At 43.2% G+C, this 19824-nt stretch overlaps 1 protein-coding gene across 1 annotated transcript in view; it reads right to left on the reverse strand.

Annotated features, from left to right (window-relative positions):
* The window catches only part of sptbn5 (spectrin, beta, non-erythrocytic 5), a 60606-nt gene that overhangs the window by 38379 nt on the left and 2403 nt on the right, over nt 1-19824 (reverse strand). Inside the window, 17 exon segments of the mRNA XM_070445125.1 lie at nt 49-179; nt 375-527; nt 830-1042; nt 1410-1546; nt 1687-1858; nt 2528-2734; nt 3167-3367; nt 3697-3850; nt 6297-6522; nt 6614-6750; nt 7404-7624; nt 7864-8277; nt 11107-11335; nt 11568-11725; nt 13824-13940; nt 14345-14512; nt 19361-19502. Coding sequence (XP_070301226.1) covers nt 49-179; nt 375-527; nt 830-1042; nt 1410-1546; nt 1687-1858; nt 2528-2734; nt 3167-3367; nt 3697-3850; nt 6297-6522; nt 6614-6750; nt 7404-7624; nt 7864-8277; nt 11107-11335; nt 11568-11725; nt 13824-13940; nt 14345-14512; nt 19361-19474 — 3152 coding nt within the window. The 5' untranslated portion in view covers nt 19475-19502.

Raw genomic sequence — 19824 nt, forward strand, 5'->3', positions numbered from 1 at the left:
AGATGTCGGCAGTACTATTACAAAATCGTTTTCTGCTAGTCCACCTACCTGCGTGTGACTTGTCCTTGCTTGGCCTGTATCTCTCTGTGTTTACTGTGTCTGCTCTTCACTAGCTCCTCCCCAAGTCTGGTGATGTCATCGAGCTGGCCCTTCCCACTTGCCAGCTCGGTCAGAAAGTTCTGGAACATGGGGAGTTCATGAGAAGGGGAGTTCCAACTCTTATATCAAGTAAATAATAGCACTAGAGACAAACGCTGATGTACTGCTAATTATTTTGTTATGTGTGTGTTATGAATGTGTTAGGAAGTCCTTATGTAGGTGGCCTTCAAATAAATTGCTACGGAATAATCTCAGTGATGAGGCTGGTTTGTTACCTCATATTTGGCCTGCACCACACCCACGTTGTCGGAGTTAGGACTGAAGGTGTTAAGGATGTTCTCCTTGTCCTCCATCCAGGACTCAAACTCCTCACAGGTGTTGTAGAAGCGGTGCAACCGAACCGTCTCCTCCAGAGTTTTCCTCCTGGACTGTATGGTGGAGAAATCAGACACAAATACACAATTTGGGTGCCAGTATGTGACAACTTACACGTGTGCTACAGGATGATCACTCTGGGTCCTATTCTCTGTCCTGGGCGCTGCCACTACATCATCAAAGATGTCTTCACAAAGATGTCAAAGCATAAAACAAAAGGTAGTGTTATAACTTAGATAACTTAGATGTAGTGTAATGATTTGTATTGCTATACTGCTTATGTGATGCAATGGGAAACCATTTTTCACCCCAAAAATGAAGATGAAAATCTGAATCCCCAGGTCTTATTTCTCACATTAGCCAGGTTGTGCAGGGTGTTGAAGTCCCGGTCTAGACTGCTCTGGGTGCTCTCTATGGTTTCTCTCTGGTAATGTGGATCAGGAATCGAAGAGGACTGGATCTCAGCGGTCCCCCGGCGCATGGAACGTCTGCGACGCGCCCGGTTCACCCTCTTAGTGGGGCTTTCAGTAACCCCATTGGTGGATGGAGGTGGTGTAGAGGGAGTGTTCTATTTCAAATGGAAAATTATGAAGTTTAAACTGTGTAGACCAGGGGTATTCAAATCTTACCTTACAAGGTCCGGAGTACTGCTGGTGTTATGTTCTAACTGATAATTAATTTCACACACCTGGTGTCCCAGGTCTAAATCAGTCCCTGACTAGAGGGGAATAATACAGGGGGGAAAAAAACAGTGGAACTGGTTTTGAGGTCCAGACTTGAATTTGAGGGGTGTAGATTGTTGATCTCCACCTGGGATTATGCGGTTCAGTTAATGAGTTAATGTAGGCACACAATTATACTTGCGATGAATCAAATGGGTAAAGTGCCACAAAGCTCTTTACTAGGCCATAGAGACAGCTAATAGTGAGCCTTACTGTAGATGATGGGAGCTCTGTGAGGTACGTCTTTGGCACCAGCTGTTCGTTGCCTTTGCTGTCCCTCACTAGAAACGTATCCTCATTGTCTCTGTTGAGGATAGTCACAATTTCTCCACGGTCCCACACCGTCACACCTGGAAAACAGAGACTATTTACCTTAGAAACTGGACTAAGCCTATTGGTGGAAAAGTAACATGAAAAACATTTCACAATAAATGTTCTACAATTTGTTTCTATAAATAATCCATATTTTATTGAAGTTGAGAATCTGTACCTCTTGTGTATTTAAACCTGATCTTGGCATTAGCCTCCTGTGTATGGGTCTGGGTAGATGTCTGAGTGATCTTTGCTCCTCTGAGGGAGGTCACTCTCGCAGGTGTGGTCAATCCCTCCTCGTCACCAGAGGAATCACTGTACTGGGGCATCTTGTTCTGCTGGGCCTCAGCCTGCGGAAAAATATGAAAGTCCTCAGCAACTCTTGGAAGTCAATGGGGGTGGATTTGAATAATAAGCTACTTCTTTATTATTAAAACCAATGTGTTTGAGGATGTATTCATGATACAATGACATTTAAAGACTGTGGTGTAGTTACAGTGTCTTCAGAAAGTATTCACACCCCTTTACTTTTTCCACATTTTGTTGTTACAAAGCGGGATTAAAATGGATTTAATTGTCTTTTTTTTTGTCAACGATCTTCACAAAATACTCTAATGTCAAAGTGGAAGAAAAATTCTAAAATTAGTAAAACATTTTTATTTTATTTTATTTTTAATAAAAGGGACCTTACAAATACAGTATTGTATGTGTGGGGTACAGAGACTATGCAACTTATTATGTGACTTGTTAAGCACATTTTAAGTCCTGAATTAATTAGTCTTGCCATAACAAAGTGGTTGGATATTTATTGACTCACATTTCAGCTTTTCATTTTTAATTAATTTGTAAAAATGTCAAAACATAATTCCACTTTGACATTATGGGGTATTGTGTGTATGCCAGTGAAAGAAAATATATATTTAATCAATTTTAAGTTCAGGCTGTAACACAACACAATTAGGAAAAAGTCAAGGTGTGTGAATACTTTCTGAAGGCACTGTGATTGATGGGGAACTTACTGTGAGCGGGGTCAGCTGGGAGGCTCCCTTGGCCTGTTCTCCCAAGCGTTTCACCTCCACGACGTACGCTCCCATCTCCTTTTCCAGCCGTAGGTGGCGCTGCAGCAGGGCGCTGGTGGAGGACTCATCCTTCCCATAATCCTCGCTGATCAGGAGGGGCTTCCTGTCGCTCAGCCACGAGTTGGCCTCGGTCACATCAGCAAAGTACTGAAGAGGAAAATAACAGATAATAAATAATATAATACAATTTAAACAAAACTTTCCCTGATCAAGATGGCTGTCCTGTAGTTTTGTTGCCAGGATGCTAATGTCCAATCTAGTATTCTATCTAATTCTGTGGAAAGGAGAATATCACATGCCAGAGTCTGGCGTAGTGGTTAGCCCCCCAGACACCGAAACACATATACCCCTAGTGACGTGGGTACAAATCCCGTCTCAGTCCTTCCTCACTGTCTCCCTCTGTATCTGCCTCCCCTCTACATTCCAACTATCACGGTCTATAAAATAAATAGAGAATGTCAATGAACTAGCTATGGTAGCTTTCTCCAGTCTATTACGTACATACTCCTAAATGTAATTCCTCTGTTAAACCATCTATTTCTCTGACTTTTATTTCTGCATTGTTTTAATGGTTGTAACCTGTTTGATAACGATGGCTGCATGCAGTCTGTTTTTGCGATTGACCACATCCTCCTTCAGGTGCTCCCACTGTTTCTTCAGCGTCCGGACCGACTTCTGGATGTCCTCCTCACTGGGGTGTTTCCCTCTGCACATCTCCTGACCTCTACTCACGACCCCTGAGCACAGAGACTCGTGAGACTGCACCTCGGCTTCAAGAACCTGCCAAAACAGCGATGGGTCAACAAACACATTAAAGTGAGGGTTTGGTTCACATTATGACATTACGTATTTTCATTTGTTTAAATGCCAGTGTATTTAGATAGGCTTATGCCAAAGTATTTATCATGCCATGGGTTTAAGTTTATAATGACTGCTATGTAAGCTTAATTAAACTTGAAGTTGAATAATCACTGTTTGTGTGACTGAAGAAGGCCTGACCCAAATAGCACCCTGTTCCCTATATAGTGCACTACTTGGATGAGGGCCCTGGTCAAAAGTAGTGCACTATAGGGAATAGGGTGTCATTTGTGATGCAACCAAGGTCTGACCTTGTGTTTCTGAATTGCCAGCTGGATCTGGCTGAGATCTCTGCCCAGACTGGCAGACTGAAGGGGAAGCCACCTCTCATAGATCCACGCCTCCACCTCCTCACAGTCGTGGAAAAACTCAAACAGCTTCAACTGGCCCTCCAGCATTTTCCTCCTGTTGATTCATTAAGACAATAACCAACATAATAAACTGGGTGGTTTGAGCCTTAAATGCTGCTGATTGGCTGACAGCCGTGGTATATCAGACCGTATACCACAGGTAAGACCAAACATTTATTTGTAATGCTCTAATTACGTTGGTAACCAGTTTATAATACCAATAAGGCACCTTGGGGGTTTGTGGTGTATGGCCAATATACGGCTAACAGGTTGACTACACCGCTCGTGTCATGTGCGGGAGCGTTGCAAAATAAATGTAGAAGTCTATATTCTTCAATTATTGCACCCACACTGCTCGCGCGGCCAACAAGCGTCTGCGTTGCCAAGGGCTATAATAGAAGTCAGTTCTATTTCTGACGCAGATCACGCTGCAAGTCCTGCCTCTCCCATCTCCTCATTGGTTTATAGAAGCAGGTACCCACGTGCCATCTCCTCATTGGTTACACCCACGTGGGTGACTGAAAGACGAACGAGGCCAGTGGCAGTAATGCACCTAATTTATGAATGTTGCTAATCGCAATATAGTCAAGAGAAGTAAAAGCCCGGAAGGAGGAGAGATGACTAGAAACGATTCGGGTGACCGTTTTATTTGTGGATTAATTGGTGCTGTAGAGGACCTTGTGCATTTCAGATAAAATAACAACTCAATGTTTATATCCCAGGACAAATTAGCAAGCAACAACAAGTAAGCTAAATAGGACAAATTAGCTAGCAAGTGCAAACTAGCTAGCTAAATTGCCAAAAATGTTTAATGCTTTTCGAGCTGTCCCCAAATTAATATAATTGGTTCAGAGTTTGTTTTGATATTTTAACCTGCGTGTCGAGATCGTGTTTGGTGTGCGGGGACAACATACATTTATGCACGATAGAGCGGCCCTTAAGCCGTTGTATATATGCCATATACCACACCCCCTCAGGCCTTATTACTTAATTACACAACGGGTGGGTCTAATCCTGAATGCTGATTGGTTAGAAGCGCATTCCAGCCTATTCCACAAGTAAACCACTGGCTAAATCTATGAAGTTAAAATACTTATTTACTCTGTTCCACCTGACTGCGCAATCCACTGTCTCATCAGCCCAGGCAGGGAACTTATAAATTTGATCTCCACTATAAAATGGATCTCGACATTATCTAGATTATTTTAGACTAACATTTAGTTTTCAACAGTGGATATTTGTATAAACCTCGCTGTCTGTCTCCCTGACATTTGCAACATTGTTTCAATATTCAAATTCGATCTCCAACTGTCCCATGGTAATTAACCTGTATGGGTAGGGGTCAGGACGAGAGATAAGCGTTTCTCAGCCAGTCGAAATCATGAATCAGCTGGCATCATTTTTATGGATAAATACAAAGAAATGTCAATTGAAAAGAGGTAACAAAACGAAGTGTAGCTAGTTTGCAGTCTTTCCAGCTTCAGTTTGAAGTTATTGTGTTAGCTGTGTTGTTGGCTAGTTCCTCTGAACAATAGTGTCCTGACAAGAGTGCCTCTTTAGCTCATTGTTATGCATGTATCCAAATAAATGTCACTAGAAAACAGCTTAAACAAATGCAGCTACTGTTGTTATTCTGTCTGCACTGTTTGATGTGAATGTAAGTTAGCCGTGGTTGGCTAGCTAGCAAGCAAGGGATAAGAACATTGCAAGCCATTTTATCAATGGAACATTTAGATCAAACGAATAGGTCGCGTCCATAGATACAGAATAAAAAGACCGAGTCGCGTCTCTTTTATTTATTTTATTTAACCAGGTAGGCAAATTGAGAACACGTTCTCATTTACAATTGCGACCTGGCCAAGATAAAGCAAAGCAGTTCGACACATACAACAACACATAGTTACACATGGAGTAAACCGAACCAATAGAACGAACGAACGAATAGCCGGCTTGGGTAGCGACCCTAGATTTGTTTAGGGACTATCTTGTGGAAGGATTAAATCATATCTAAAATTAATGAAAATACGTCAATCATTATTTGAATATGTTGGTTACCCGTTGTATAAAAATGATAATGCGCTCGAAACCAATGTTTGGCGGATATATTGGCACGGTTTGCCAGTGTTGTGCCGAAAATCTCCCCCGTTAGAACCCCCCCTTCTAATTTCCTTAATTTTGTGCCAAGAGTCAAATGCTTTCTGTGACACACATCAGAGTCAAATACTTTTTATAGAACAAACTTCACATCAGGATAGGCAACCGAAATTAATAATTAATGTATGTGTGTTATATTAAACATCGAGGGAGAAAAATCAGAGTGTAAACCACTCTGTAACAAACACACCATGAAAGCTGTTTCTCACACAAATATTGTCATTGCTAAGGTACAACCATTGTCATTGCTAAGGTATACTTAAAATAGTTGTATAAATAAACCTGGGGTTTGCCATTATCTACAATGTATTAAATGTGGGCCTAAGTTGTTGTGTGTGTGTGCTCACCTGTTCTTACTAAGCCCCACCAGAGAGTTGTACTGAGCATTGAGTGATTTGACCCTGGTCTGGATCTGCTGTGCAACTCGTTGTGTCCCCTTTAAGGCACTGTTACTGATGGCACTCAGAGTCTCTCCATGAGCAGAGATCTGGGTTTCCAGCAGGTCCTGTTTCTGAAGCAAGGCCTCCACCTCCGGGAGCTGCTTCCCAATGTCAGAGGACCCTGCTAAAACCTACATTAAGTATGAAAATTGAAGGATGAAGCATTAAGCGTAATACTGTTATACATTATACTGTGTTGTTTGCTGTCCATTAGTTGTGTASCTGTAGATCTCTGAGCTCCTGGGCAACCAGTTCGATGTCCCTGAGGACACTCAGTGTGTTCACAATGTCCCCCAGCTGCTCTCTCTTCTGCTGCAACTGAACCAGGATGTCTTTCCAGCGCTTTGTGATGCTCACCTCTCTGAAACGACGGACGGAAAACACCAGTGCAGATATGCTTCCTACATGCTCTCTGTTCCTATTCAATCATGTAGGCTTTATTTCATTTTTGATGAATTATTTGGACCAATGGGAAACAAACATACTGATTGTTGGGGTATTTACTAAGTATTTACATTCACTGTCTTACAGCACTGAATCTTACTGTACCTCCGGATGACTTGGAACTTGCTGTGGTAGTTTAGTTATAAGCCTTGCCTCCAGATTACTTAGGCCAGCGTTTCCCAAACTCGGTCCTGGGGACCCCAAGGGGTGCATGTTTTGGTTTTTGCCCTAGCACTACACAGCTGATTCAAATAATCAAAGCTTGATGAAATAACTGTGTAGTGCGAGGGCAAAAACCTAAACATGCACCCCTGAGGGTCCCCAGGACCGAGTTTGGGAAACGCTGACTTAGGCCTTGCCGTGATAGTCATACCTCCGGATGACTTGGAACTTGCTGTGGTAATTGACCCTTACCTCTGGATGACTTGAGTCTTGCTGTGGTCATTTAGTTCTAAGCCTTACCTCCAGGTGACTTTGATTTATTAGGATCCCCATTAGCCAACGCCAATGGCAACTGCTAATCTCCAGGTGACTTGGTCCTTACCGTGGTAATTTAGTTCTAAGCCTTACCTCCGGATGACTTGGGCCTTGCTGTGGTAGTTCCCCTTCTCGATGACAGCTGCCATGTCGCTGAGGGCTCTGAAGCGAGGCTCCCTAGCCAGGGTGTCTGTCCCCAGGGCCTCCAGTCTCCGGGCTGCAGCCTGGGCCTCCTCCAGGCTGTTTAACCCCCTCAGGTCCTGTCTGCTGATCAGCTGGGCTGTGTCCTCCAGATAGCCCTCCCTCAGCCCTGCCTGAATGAATGGGATTGAATTTTAGTCAGTGTCATAACCCATTATAAGTGTACTATAAGGCATTATAAAGGATGTTATAGAGCATTATATGCATGTGCTTCATAGAAAGTGTAACCAAAGACCAAGACATGCAAGCATTATTATTAAATAAAACACTTATTTCCAAAGTGGTCCTCAATGATAAATCAAATAACACCTAATAATAGAAAACAATAAGTCACAAAACAAAAAAACATTACCTTCCTGCCAAACTTCTGGGCCAGCTGCTCCAGTTGCTCCAGCCTTAGCAGCGCCCTCTGGAGGGCGTCCTCTCTCTCATGCTCCGCCCGCTCCAGTAAGGCCCAGTTCTTCTCGATGTCCCCCAGGGTCTTTCCTTCTGGGGGAACATAGGCCCACTGGTTGTTGGCTATGAGCTTGGTGCGCAGGCTGAACAAGTTTTCCTCGATGGCCCCTCGCTCCTGGTACTTGGGGGGTTTCTCCACGGTGCGGTAGGTCTTGAAGGAGGCCACCAGCTGCTGCATGTCCCTCAGGGAGTTGGGAAAGGAGCGATCGTTGAGCTCCACCACTTTGGTCTTGATCCACCGCAGGAGGTCAGACACCATTCTCTCATACAGGATCTTCTGATCATCTAGCTCCTTCAGGAGACCCACGATCTGGAAGAAGAAGAGAGGGAGTTATTAAACAAACGAATCAGAAAGATACACATGAAACATACAGTAGAACCTCCTATAGATAATGAAAACATATTGAAATAAAGTTCATATCATTTTATTCAATCTGAAGGCTAGAGGGGGCACTTTGCATTCTGCATAATTTAGAGTTTGTGGCTGCTTGGGAGCAATCAGTCATTCTTTATTCTCTATTCAATGATGTCAAACAATGTTTACTACATACACTGCAGTTGCAAAGGGTTAAGGTTGATTTAATTTAATTGACAAAAAAAATAAAAAATCATACTTAAGGGCGCTCGCCTGTGACCCCGCCACATACAATATAAGAAAAATCATCAAGGATAACACAATAAAGCTTAAAATCTTATTTCCATTGTGGTCCTTTTGAAGAGGGAAGGTGGAAGGGGAAATGCAACTAAGTTAAGTGGCAATAGTAGTGGCAACAGACAATGACAGACCAAATTGTTGTTTGATTCATAACATCAGATAATTTGTACAATTCCCTTTCCTAATAAACAACTACGGACAGGTACATCTCCCTTGTCTCACACACCATTAATATATAAAACAATCAATCCCTAATATATTCAAGACGATCACAATATGATAAACAACAGGCACCAAAAGGCTATCCCGGGCATTTTCCTTCTCAGCCACGTACTATAATCTTACGACACACTTTTGAGACATGCTACTATTTAATCATTTTTTCCCCAGTGAGAACTTGAAACTACCTATGGAGGTAATACATTTCACATTTTTCAGAAGATTATTCCAAAGGCAGGCAGCTGAGTATAAAAAAAGTTTCTTTCCCCATACCACTTTCAAAGCGGGAATGGTCAAGATGGTTAACTGCTGGAAGTTTAAGAATAATCCTAATTTGTTCTGAGATGTCTGTAATTTATTTAGTATTATCTTGGGGGCACTATTGTACCAGGAAGAGCACGCATAGTCAAAGTGGCATTGAACAAGAGCCCCTGCCAATGTCCCCAATGCATTCTTATCCAGATATTTGGAGGTTCTAGCCAGGAACCTAATTTTATGGTTCACTTTGGCGATAACATTTTGTGCCATGCTCTCCCTGTCAGAAGGCTATCTAGCACACATCCAAGGTACTTAACAGAGTATTTTGCTGCGACTACTATGTCACCTACTACCACCTTAAAATCAGGGGATTTCCTCAGTTTCACTTTGGACCCGAACAAGATGGACTCTGTTTTTCCAAGGTGAAGTGACAGTTTATTGTCATATAGCCATTTACTGACATTCAGAAGTTCAGCACTGAGGGCTTTCTCAACCACATGTTTCTCTTTGTGGGAAACCAGTAGTGCAGAAGGCTAGATCTCTAAGCCAAACTAAGTCCAGGCACACCTTGCTCACTACACCAGTACATACACACTACACTGGTGGGCTACATACACACGCACTACACCTGTACACCTCACCCACTATACCGGTACATACACACTAGGCCTACATATACACTACACCAGTACACACCTTGCTCAGTTTTCCCATTTGGAGTCCAATGGTGGACTCCCTCCTGTGTTGCCATCTAAACCATTGGTTACTCAAACTGCCACCGAAGGACATGTTATGCCTGTCAGCTCCACTGCTCTTTGTAAATTCTCATAGTGTCTAGTTCCCACTGCCGCCTTATCCCCCACGCAACCTGCCAGTCATCATTTACTGTACTGTAATACACCTTTATGATCACACCACAGAGGCTCTCGCTCTCCCCCTCAGCACTGCAGAAACACGTTGCTGTGTCTGTTTCCACGTGTTAGCATGGTGGTGATGATGAGAGGATGATGATGTGTCACTCAGCTTGGCTCAGTCCTCAGGCTCAGTACATTCAAAACAAACAGCACTCCACTCAGTCCTGCTGCAGCTCTCCATGTGGCTCAGGTCACTCTGGCCACTGTGCTAACATAACTGACGTTAGCGTACTGTCCTTCGATAGAGCTCCCTGTCTCTCTCTCTACCTCAGATCCACTACAGAGTAACTAACTGCACAGTCTCTCTCACTGACTGGGTCAGATGAAGCCCTTCCTTCCAAGTTGTCAGTCCTGCTGGCTGGGCCCAATCTTGCAGGAGTTGTCAGTCAGTGAGTAGTAGGTTAAACTCAGGTTATGCCCCTAGCTTCCGGCTACAGTGCGTCTCAGTGTCTGTTTCTCCCCACAACGGACAGTCATTGGTCTGCATTACAGGATCGGTGTTTGTACTGATCTGATTAGCTCTAGCAGTAGCACCACCCGTACTCCCATTGCTCCACAGTGAAATCCCCGGCCTAATCCACAGGTCAGTCAGAGGAGGCGTTGCCTTTATTTAGAAATTACAGTACATTCAAGATTAGGAGAGGTGCAGTTCAACTAATGGCCTACAGAGGGCACCCGAATCCTTGGTCTGGATATTAACATGTTAATGTGGTGAGATGGGTGAGGAGAAAATGAGAGAGACATGATGGAGCGGAGAGAGAGAGAGAGAGAGAGAGAGAGAGAGAGAGAGAGAGAGAGAGAGAGAGAGAGAGAGAGAGAGAGAGAGTGTTGTGTACACTGCACAGTGGCCTCGCCTATTGTTTTGTCAACATTGAAGAGAGAATGGATGTTATCATCATCCCAACTGAGCCACCAGGCCAGGCGGGCCCATCCCTGACTAGATCTGATGTGGATATGACACAAGGATATGCTTTCCTCACACATCTTACTATGGATAACCATAGACAGGATGGATTAGGACTATGGATGTTTGTATGTACATCACCAAGAGAAATTCCTAGTAACAAAGTTTTTGGATTCTGATTCTACTGACCTTGGCCAGTCTCTTCTGGATGGTCTGTCCCTGCTTCATCTTAGAGAAGTAGTGGTAGTAGAGAGAGACGTAGGTCATGACAGACTTGTCATCTGGGTGTTTAACATCGATGTCCTCCACATCCAGCAGCTGGAGGATGCCAAACTCATTCTCGGCCAGAGAGAAGGCATGGCCCAGGTTCCTCTTAGGGTCCTCCTCACGCAGACGATTATAATCAAACAGGTCAGGTCTGCGACAAAATGTTTTTCCATTTAAATATGATGGGTACAGTAAATTCATTAACAAAAACTATATATCTGTAAACTCCTAGGGGGGTTTCTCAGACCCAGATTAAGCAAATGTACTTCTGGATGATTAAAATTCACTTTTAAATGGAGATTCTCCATTAAAATGGGCTTAATCTGAATCTAAGAAACTGCCCCTCGGAACTATCCTGCCATTTTCCCCTTGCTGCTCTTTACCGGTGGGCATGAATGAGGGCGTTGAATGCCAGCCCATTCCTCCAGCTTCCTGAGAAGTCCTGCACATTGACGTTGGAGTATCCTGCTGTCTTACGCTGGCACCAGATCAGAAGAGCTTCCCTGGCAGAACGACGGGCGTTGCTGGCACCACCACTTGCCTGAAACCGGTAGACCAGACTTATTATGCAGTCTGCACTTCTGGCACTTACTTTAAAGAAAACTATCTGTATTACTTCTTGTTTTTTAATCCAAGAGGTTATGCTTGACCTTTGGCACTTACTTGATGAGAATATACACACTGTATCACATCTTGTAATTTTAATTAACATTTTCACATTTCTTCGAGCCACATGAAGTTCAGATTTCAAATATAGTATGACATATAATACAATATACATTGAGTGTACAAAACATTAAGGACACCTTCCTAATATTGAGTTGCACACACCCCCTTTTGCCCTCTGAACAGCCTGAATTCATTGGGGCAAGGTGTCGAAAGCGTTCCACGGGGATGCTGGCCCATGTTGACTACAATGCTTCCCACAGTTGAGTCAAGTTGGCTAGATGTCCTTTTGGTGGTGGACCATTCTTGATATACACGGGAAACTGTTGAGCGTGAAAAACCAAGAAGCGTTGAAGTTCTTGAAACAAACTACTGCAACTGGCACCTACTACCATACCCCGTTGAAAAAGGCACTTAAATCTTTTGTCTTGTTCATTCACCCTCTGAATGGCACATATACAACCCATGTCTCAATTGTCTCAAGGCTTAAAAATAATTGTTTAACTTGCCCCCTCCCCTTCATCTACACGGATTGAAGTGGATTTAACAAGTGACATTAATAAGGGATCATAGCTTTCACCTGGATTTGCCTAAATTCATCTGGTCAGTCTTTGTCATGGAAAGAACAGGTGTCCTTAATGTTCTGTACACTCAGTGTATAATCTCTATTCATTCAGTGAGGTGTATTCCAGGTCACGCCCAGGACAGAGGAAATACACCATATATACAAAAGTATGTGGACACCCATTCAAATAGTGGATTTGGCTATTTCAACCACACCCGTTGCTGACAGGTGTATAAAATTTAGCACAGCCATGCAATCTCCATAGACAAATATTGGCAGTAGAATGACCTTACTGAAGAGTTCAGTGACTTTCAATGTGGCACCGTGATAGGATGCCACCTTTCCAACAAGTCAGTTCGTCAAATGTCTGCCCTGCTAAAGCTGCCTCAGTCAACCGTAAGTGCTGTTATTGTGAAGTGGTAGGCCAAACAAGGTCACAAAATGAGACTGCCAAGTGCTGAAGCACATAGCGCGTAAAAATTGTCTGTCCTCGGTTGCAACACTCACTACCGAGTTCCAAACTGCCTCTGGAAGCAACGTCAGCATAACAACTGTTCGCCGAGAGCTTCATGAAATGGGTTTCCATGGCCGAGCAGCCCCACACAAGCCTTAGATCACCATGTGCAATGTCATGCATCAGCTGGAGTGGTGTAAAGCTCACCTCCATTGGACTCTGGAGCAGTGGAAACACGTTCACTGGAGTGATGAATCACGCTTCACCATCTGGCAGTCCGATGGATGAATCTGGGTTTGGCAGATGCCAGGAGAACGCTACCTGCCCCAATGCATAGTGCCAACTGTAAAGTTTGGTGGAGGAATAATGGTCTGGGGCTGTTTTTCATGGTTTGGGCTAGGCCCCTTAGTTCCAGTGAAGGGAAATCTAAACGCTACATCATACAATTACATTCTAGAAAATTCTGTGCTTCCAACTTTGCAGCAACAGTTTGGGGAAAGCCCTTTACTGTTTCAGCATGACAATGCCCCCGTGCACAAAGCGAGGTTGAAACAAATGGTTTGTCGAGATCAGTGTGGAAGAACTTGACTGGCCTGCACAGAGCCCTGACCTCAACTCCATGGAACACCTTAGGGATGAATTTGAAAGCCGACTTCGAGCCAGGCCTAATCGCCAAACATCAGTGCCCGACCTCACTAATGCTCTTGTGGCTGAATGGAAGCAGGTCCCCGCAGCAATGGTTCCAACATCTAGTGGAAAGCCTTCCCAGAAGAGTAGAGTCTGTTATATCAGCAAAGGGGGGACCAACTCCATATTAATTCCCATGACTTGGAATGAGATGTTCGACGAGCAGGTGTCCACATACTTTTGGTCATGTAGTGTATTATAGAAATGTAATTATTCTGGCCAGAGACTCCAAGTCTGTTCTACTCTTTACAATTATATGGGAAATACCTCATCGAGATTGATGGCTCCGATCTGGAAGCGTAGGATGATGATCCACAGCAGGCCCAAGATCAGGGTCCGATCTCCATCCACAACGTTCTCAGGGCCAATCAGATCCACACGAATCTGAAAGGTCAGCAGGTACTGGTTGATAACTACTCAGGAGAAATCCAAACGTACAGTCGTAAAAGGCGTACAAGAGTACATCAAATAAATATGGCTATCGACTAGTCTAGATGGAATGATCCAATTTTTGTTTGATATTGCAAAATAAAAGTATGTATACTTGTTCATGTGAACCACTGTCAGAGGCAAAACAATACCCCAAACAACTCAGAAACAACCACAGAACTGTAAAACCAAAAAAACGTCTTACCCCATGACACTTAACATGAAACGTAGGCCTGTTTCCCTAAAAATGAACCTCAAGATCCTTGCAGAATTAGTTATCATGCGAAGTGTCCTGGGGTAAGATATTTTGGGGGATTTCTAAATCATTCAGTTCACTAAACTCTGTATTGTGAATGTACCTTAGTCTTGAGGAAGTTGATAACGATGCTGTTGTTCTCCAGGCAGTGGACCCGTAGGGTGCGTCGGCTGGGGGTGGGCAGCTTCTCCCTGGAGATTAACTCTAACAGACGGACAAGGGTGACCCCTGTCTTCAGCTCTGTGTACACATCACTAAGGGACAGCTTCTCCTGGAGAGGGACAGACAACATGTGTGTAAATGGGGGGGTTGTCAAACTCTGATGAAGGTCTATTAAAAAAAAACATTGGTGTGAGGTCCATTAAATTGTTGTGTGCTGTATGTACAGTACCAGTCAAAAGTTTGGACACAAATCAAATCTTATTTGTCACATGCGCTGAATACAACAGGTGTAGGTAGACCTTACAGTGAAATGCTTACTTACAAGCCCTTAACCAACAATGCAGTTTTAAGAAAAATACGTAAGAAAATAAATAACTAAAGAGCAGCAGTAAAATAATAATAGCGAGGTTACTGTATATACAGGGTGTACCGGTACAGAGTCGGTTAGTCGAGGTAATTGAGGTAATATGTACATGTAGGTTGAGTTATTAGAGTGACTATGCATAGATAATAACAGAGAGGAGGAGGAGGGTAAAGGGTGGTGGGGGGGGGGGGTATGACAATTTTTATGGCCTTCCTCTGACACCCACTCATTCAAGGGTTTTTCTATTTTTACTTTTATTTTTACTATTTTCCACTTTTTACTATTTTCTACATTGTAGAATAACAGTGAAGACATCAACACTATGAAATAACACATATGGAATATGTGTAGCAACCAATAAAGTGTTATACAAAATATATTTTAGATTCTTCAAAGTAGCCACCCTTTGCCTTGATGACAGCTTTGCACACTCTTGGCATTCCCTCAACCAGCTTCACCTGGAATGCTTTTCCAACAGCCTTGAAGGAGTTCCCACATATGCTGAGTATTTGTTGGCTGCTTTTCCACTCTGCGTTCCAACTCATCCCAAACCATATTAATTGGGTTGAGGTCCAGTGATTGTGGAAGCCAGGTCATCTGATGCAGAACTCCATTACTCTCCTTCTTGGTCAAATAGCCCTTACACAGCCTGGAGGTGTGTTGGGCCATTGTCCTGTTGAAAAACAAATGATAGTGGGAAGCCCAAACCAGATGGGATGGCGTATTGCTGCAGAATGCTGTGGTAGCCATGCTGGTTAAGTGTGCCTTGCATTCTAAAAAAATCACTGACAGTGTCACCAGCAGAGCACCCCCACACCATCACACCTCCTCCTCCATGCTTCACGTTGGGAACCACACATGCAGAGATCAGTCATTCACCTACTCTGCAACTCACAAAGACACGGCGGTTGGAGCCAAAAATCTCAAATTTGGACTCATCAGACCAAAAGACAGATCTCCACTGGTCTAATGTCCATTGCTTGTGTTTCTTGGCCCAAGAAAGTCTCTTCTTATTATTGGTGTCCTTTAGTAGTGGTTTCTTTGCAGCAATTCGACCATGAAGGCCTGATTCACTCAGTCTCCTCTGAACAGTTGATGTTGAGATGTGTCTGTTACTTGAACTCCATGAAGTATTTATTTTATGCTGCAATTTCTGAGGCAGGTAACTCTAATGAATTTATCCTCGGCAGCAGAGGTAACTCTGGGTCTTTCCTGTGGCGGTCATCATGAGAGCCAGTTTCATCTTAGCGCTTTATGGTTTTTACAACTGCACTTTTCCAGATTGACTGACCTTCATTTCTTAAAAGTAATGATGGACTGTCGTTTCTCTTTGCTTATTTGAGCTGCTCTTGCCATAATATGGACTTGGTCTTTTACCAAATAATACAACACTTCCTGCTATTGTAGTAGTAGTTTCAGTTGGAAGCATAGCATGATAGAAGATTTGTAACATGATAGAAGATGTACTGACATAGGTGATGAACAAACACTTCCTGTTTAACAGAACACCTTTATGACCCGTGATACGAAACTTGTCATGAGACTGCACCTCTGTGACATCACCTGATCACCCAGCTAACACGGCTAGTTAGAGTAGAGGAAAGCGCTAAACCTGCTCATCTCTTTTCTTAGATATATGATTAGTGGATGTGATGAAACATTTTATTCACAGATTGTGCAAGTCAGGAAGGAAACTATGATCAACTCGTCATCACCTTCACTTCTGCAAAAATCCAATTCACTTTCTCATACATACTGGGGTGTCTATTTTCAGTGACCTGTGTAAATTTGAGACATTGGGTTAGGAGGTGCAGGAAACGTTAGCTTGGCTCCAGCCCAGTCAGCCAGTTGCAGCCAGGGCTATGAGGCTCTGCTCTGACATTGGGGCCTGTTAGTTAGGCCTGCTGCCACTGTGCGCCATTAAAGTGTAACTCAGACAAGCACCCTTCCCTTCCCTCCCTCCCCCCAACCTCCTCTTCTCTCCTTCCCGCCCTTTCCTGCACCTATCCTCTTCGACCAGTGTGACAGCCACTCCCTAATCCAGACGCCAGGGAAATCATGTCTCAGAACAGATTGCTTTACCTCCTGACAGCCACACCTGGGTTCAAATACTATTCTAATTCATTTCAAATACTTTCTGTGCTTGATTGAGCTTGCCTGGCTTAATGGACCAATACATTAGTCCTAAAACGGCAAAACCCAGGCAGGCAAGAACAATTGCTCAAAGTATTTGAAAGATTTCAAATAGTATTTGAACTCCGGTCTGCTGACTGCCTCTCCTCTCTCCTAGAGGTGTAATTATGGGAGCGCCTAAGTATGCCTGGTCTGCCCTGGTCTTTCTGGATCCACGGTGGTGGGAGGCTGGGAGGGGTACCAGGCCAGGGCTCATCCATTACATCATTACACATCACTGTTACAGTATGCACGCCTGCTGGCTCAGGTCTTCGTAGATTTTTACAGTACAGCATAGAGCACTTTAGCCTGATCCCAGATCTGTTTGTGCTTTATAGCCAACTCCTCTTTTTTTTTATATAAGAAACAATGTGTTGAACATCCCAAATGGTTTGCATAGTTAACTTACAACCAGCAAACCTGGTTTCAAAAAACAGATAAACACCTCATGGCACAATGCCTCTCCCCTATTTGACCTATTAGATAGTTTGTGAGTGCATTGATATGTAGGCCACGTCTCCCTTTTTAAAAATGTATGATGTTCTGTCCTTGAGCTGTTCTTGTCTAATGATGTTCTGTATTATGTTTCATGTTTCGTGTGGACCCCAGGAGGAGTAGCTGCTGCTTTTGCAACAGCTAATGGAGATCCTAATAAAATACCAAAAATACCTATGGCCATGTCATGTACTGTAAATACAGATTCAGGTTGACTTGGTGTGTTTGTGATCCGGTTTTCTCCGAATACAACAGGTGTAGACCTTACAGTGAAATGCTTACGTATGGGTAATTCCAGAAAAGTGGTGTCCAGTCAAAGGCTTATATATAGGCCTATTGCCTGCAATGCAACATTTCCACTACCGTGATATGCAACGCAAATGTTACTTATGGGCTGATTTTGACAGAACAACACTCAGGGGGAGAGAGACAGAGAGAGGAGGAGGAAAGGGAAGGGGAAGCATTTCAAATACATGTGGTGAACCATGCATCTGACTCACATGGTGTGGGTGTGAACAACCGTAATATGCCCATGCAGGAAAAAGAGGGACATAAAAGAAATTACAGTGCCCATAGTCTGACCAATTATGTTACCTTCAGTTCCTCAAAGAGATCTGACGTGATGGGATCTGAATAACAATGTTATTTTACCCTAGAAATGGAACATTAAACAAAGCTAATGCTATAAAAAGAGTTTCGTTCCTTCCTGTGTGTCTGGCTGGTGCAATATTTATGCCAGATCTTGGATTCTCTCTGTCTCTCCCCATCCCTCCCTCCCTTCCATAGATGATAAAGTGAGGTTACATATTAACCAAGCATCAGCACTGTTACCTGTCTAGAGTCCATAAAGCATGATGGTCCCCTCAGCTAGTTCAATCCTCAGTTTTGGCCCTACATTTCCTCTCTAACTGATCTGAGATAAGAAGCCATAGCCCTACCCATCTAAATTGCCCATGAGGGGATGAATAAAGGTGTATTGAATTGAATAACTTGAGTTTCTTGCCAATTACATTCAGTTTTGCACCATCAGGCTCACATTGAGTACATCTCAGAGGAATGGATAGAATGTAGTGTAGCAAAATGGAACAAATTTCACAGTTTAATCTTAATCTAATTTTGGATTCATCAAATATTGCTGGCACTGATCTACCACAGATCTATTTCCTTATTACATTGCTATTAGCCAATATTACCTCAGAGCCAACAGCTGATTAGTGTCTGTGAGATAATTATGATTTTTTCAAGCTTCAACATGTTGTTGCAGCTTTCACAGATAGTGGCTAATCAGACACTGAGGTCTCCTTTATGATAAAAGATTGCAGAGAGAGTGCAGAATACCTGCAGTATGCTGCAAATACTGCATCGAAAATTCCACATCTTTTACTACAGTAATTTTGCAGTTTAACTGCAGTACACTGAGGTTATTCTGCAATTACAGCCTTTAAAATACCAGAGTCGACTGCAGTTAGTGCACTTTTACTGCAGTTTAAAAACTAATATTTCTTTGTAAGGGCTAACTCGGAGGTCAGCCAGCTGCTAAGGATAGGTTATCAGGCACACTTGTAAAGTGTGGTCTTTGGTCTTTTTCAAGTTGAACCTTTTGACCAGCACCAAGAGTATGTGATTAGTGGATGACATTACTTTTAGACACCTGATAAGCATGGTACTTAAAAGGCATGACAGTTAAAAAGCTGATACGCATGAAGAACAATGACTGAGCAAAACATTTACCCCAAAACAATTACAAAAGGTGTTTTCCACAAAAGCAGCATGACTTGGCACTGAGCCAGGCCGTTGTTTAAACCCTAAACAGTGAGGGAGAAGCAGTGCGTGTTGACACCCACTATAGCCTCAGAGGGCCATTTGCTTTCATCCATTCCTCTTACCCCGTTCTTGGTGAAGACACTGTTCATCCATTCCTCTTACCCCGTTCTTGGTGAAGACACTGTTCATCCATTTGGTGTAGGTCTTCTTCTGGACAGCCATACGCTGCTCCTGAAGCACCTGGATACGGCCTGTCTCGAACTCCTCCCCGTCCATCCTGATGGTTATATGTATATATATTCACCTGTAGGGAGAGAGCAATATCAACCTCACTACCATTACTTGTCAAATCAGCCTACAGTACACTGCTCAATGCAAAGTTGAGTATTTGTTCTAATCTCCATATTTTGTGTCACTTCAAAACAAACTATTTGTTGGTTGGAACACTAAACAGTACTCGCAAATGCTGTAAGGTAGTCCGTTTGCAATCAGCCTAAATAGCAACGTCTATGTCCGGTGGCTGAACAAGATTTTCCCGATTCCCATGAAATAGTTTTCTGTCTTTGGACTGTATCAATACGGTGAATCTGAAGAAATTATCACACAGTTAGTCCAACCTAACCCTG

The sequence above is a fragment of the Salvelinus sp. IW2-2015 genome, linkage group LG9, assembly GCF_002910315.2.
Source record: "Salvelinus sp. IW2-2015 linkage group LG9, ASM291031v2, whole genome shotgun sequence".
Taxonomy (NCBI): Eukaryota; Metazoa; Chordata; class Actinopteri; order Salmoniformes; family Salmonidae; genus Salvelinus; species Salvelinus sp. IW2-2015.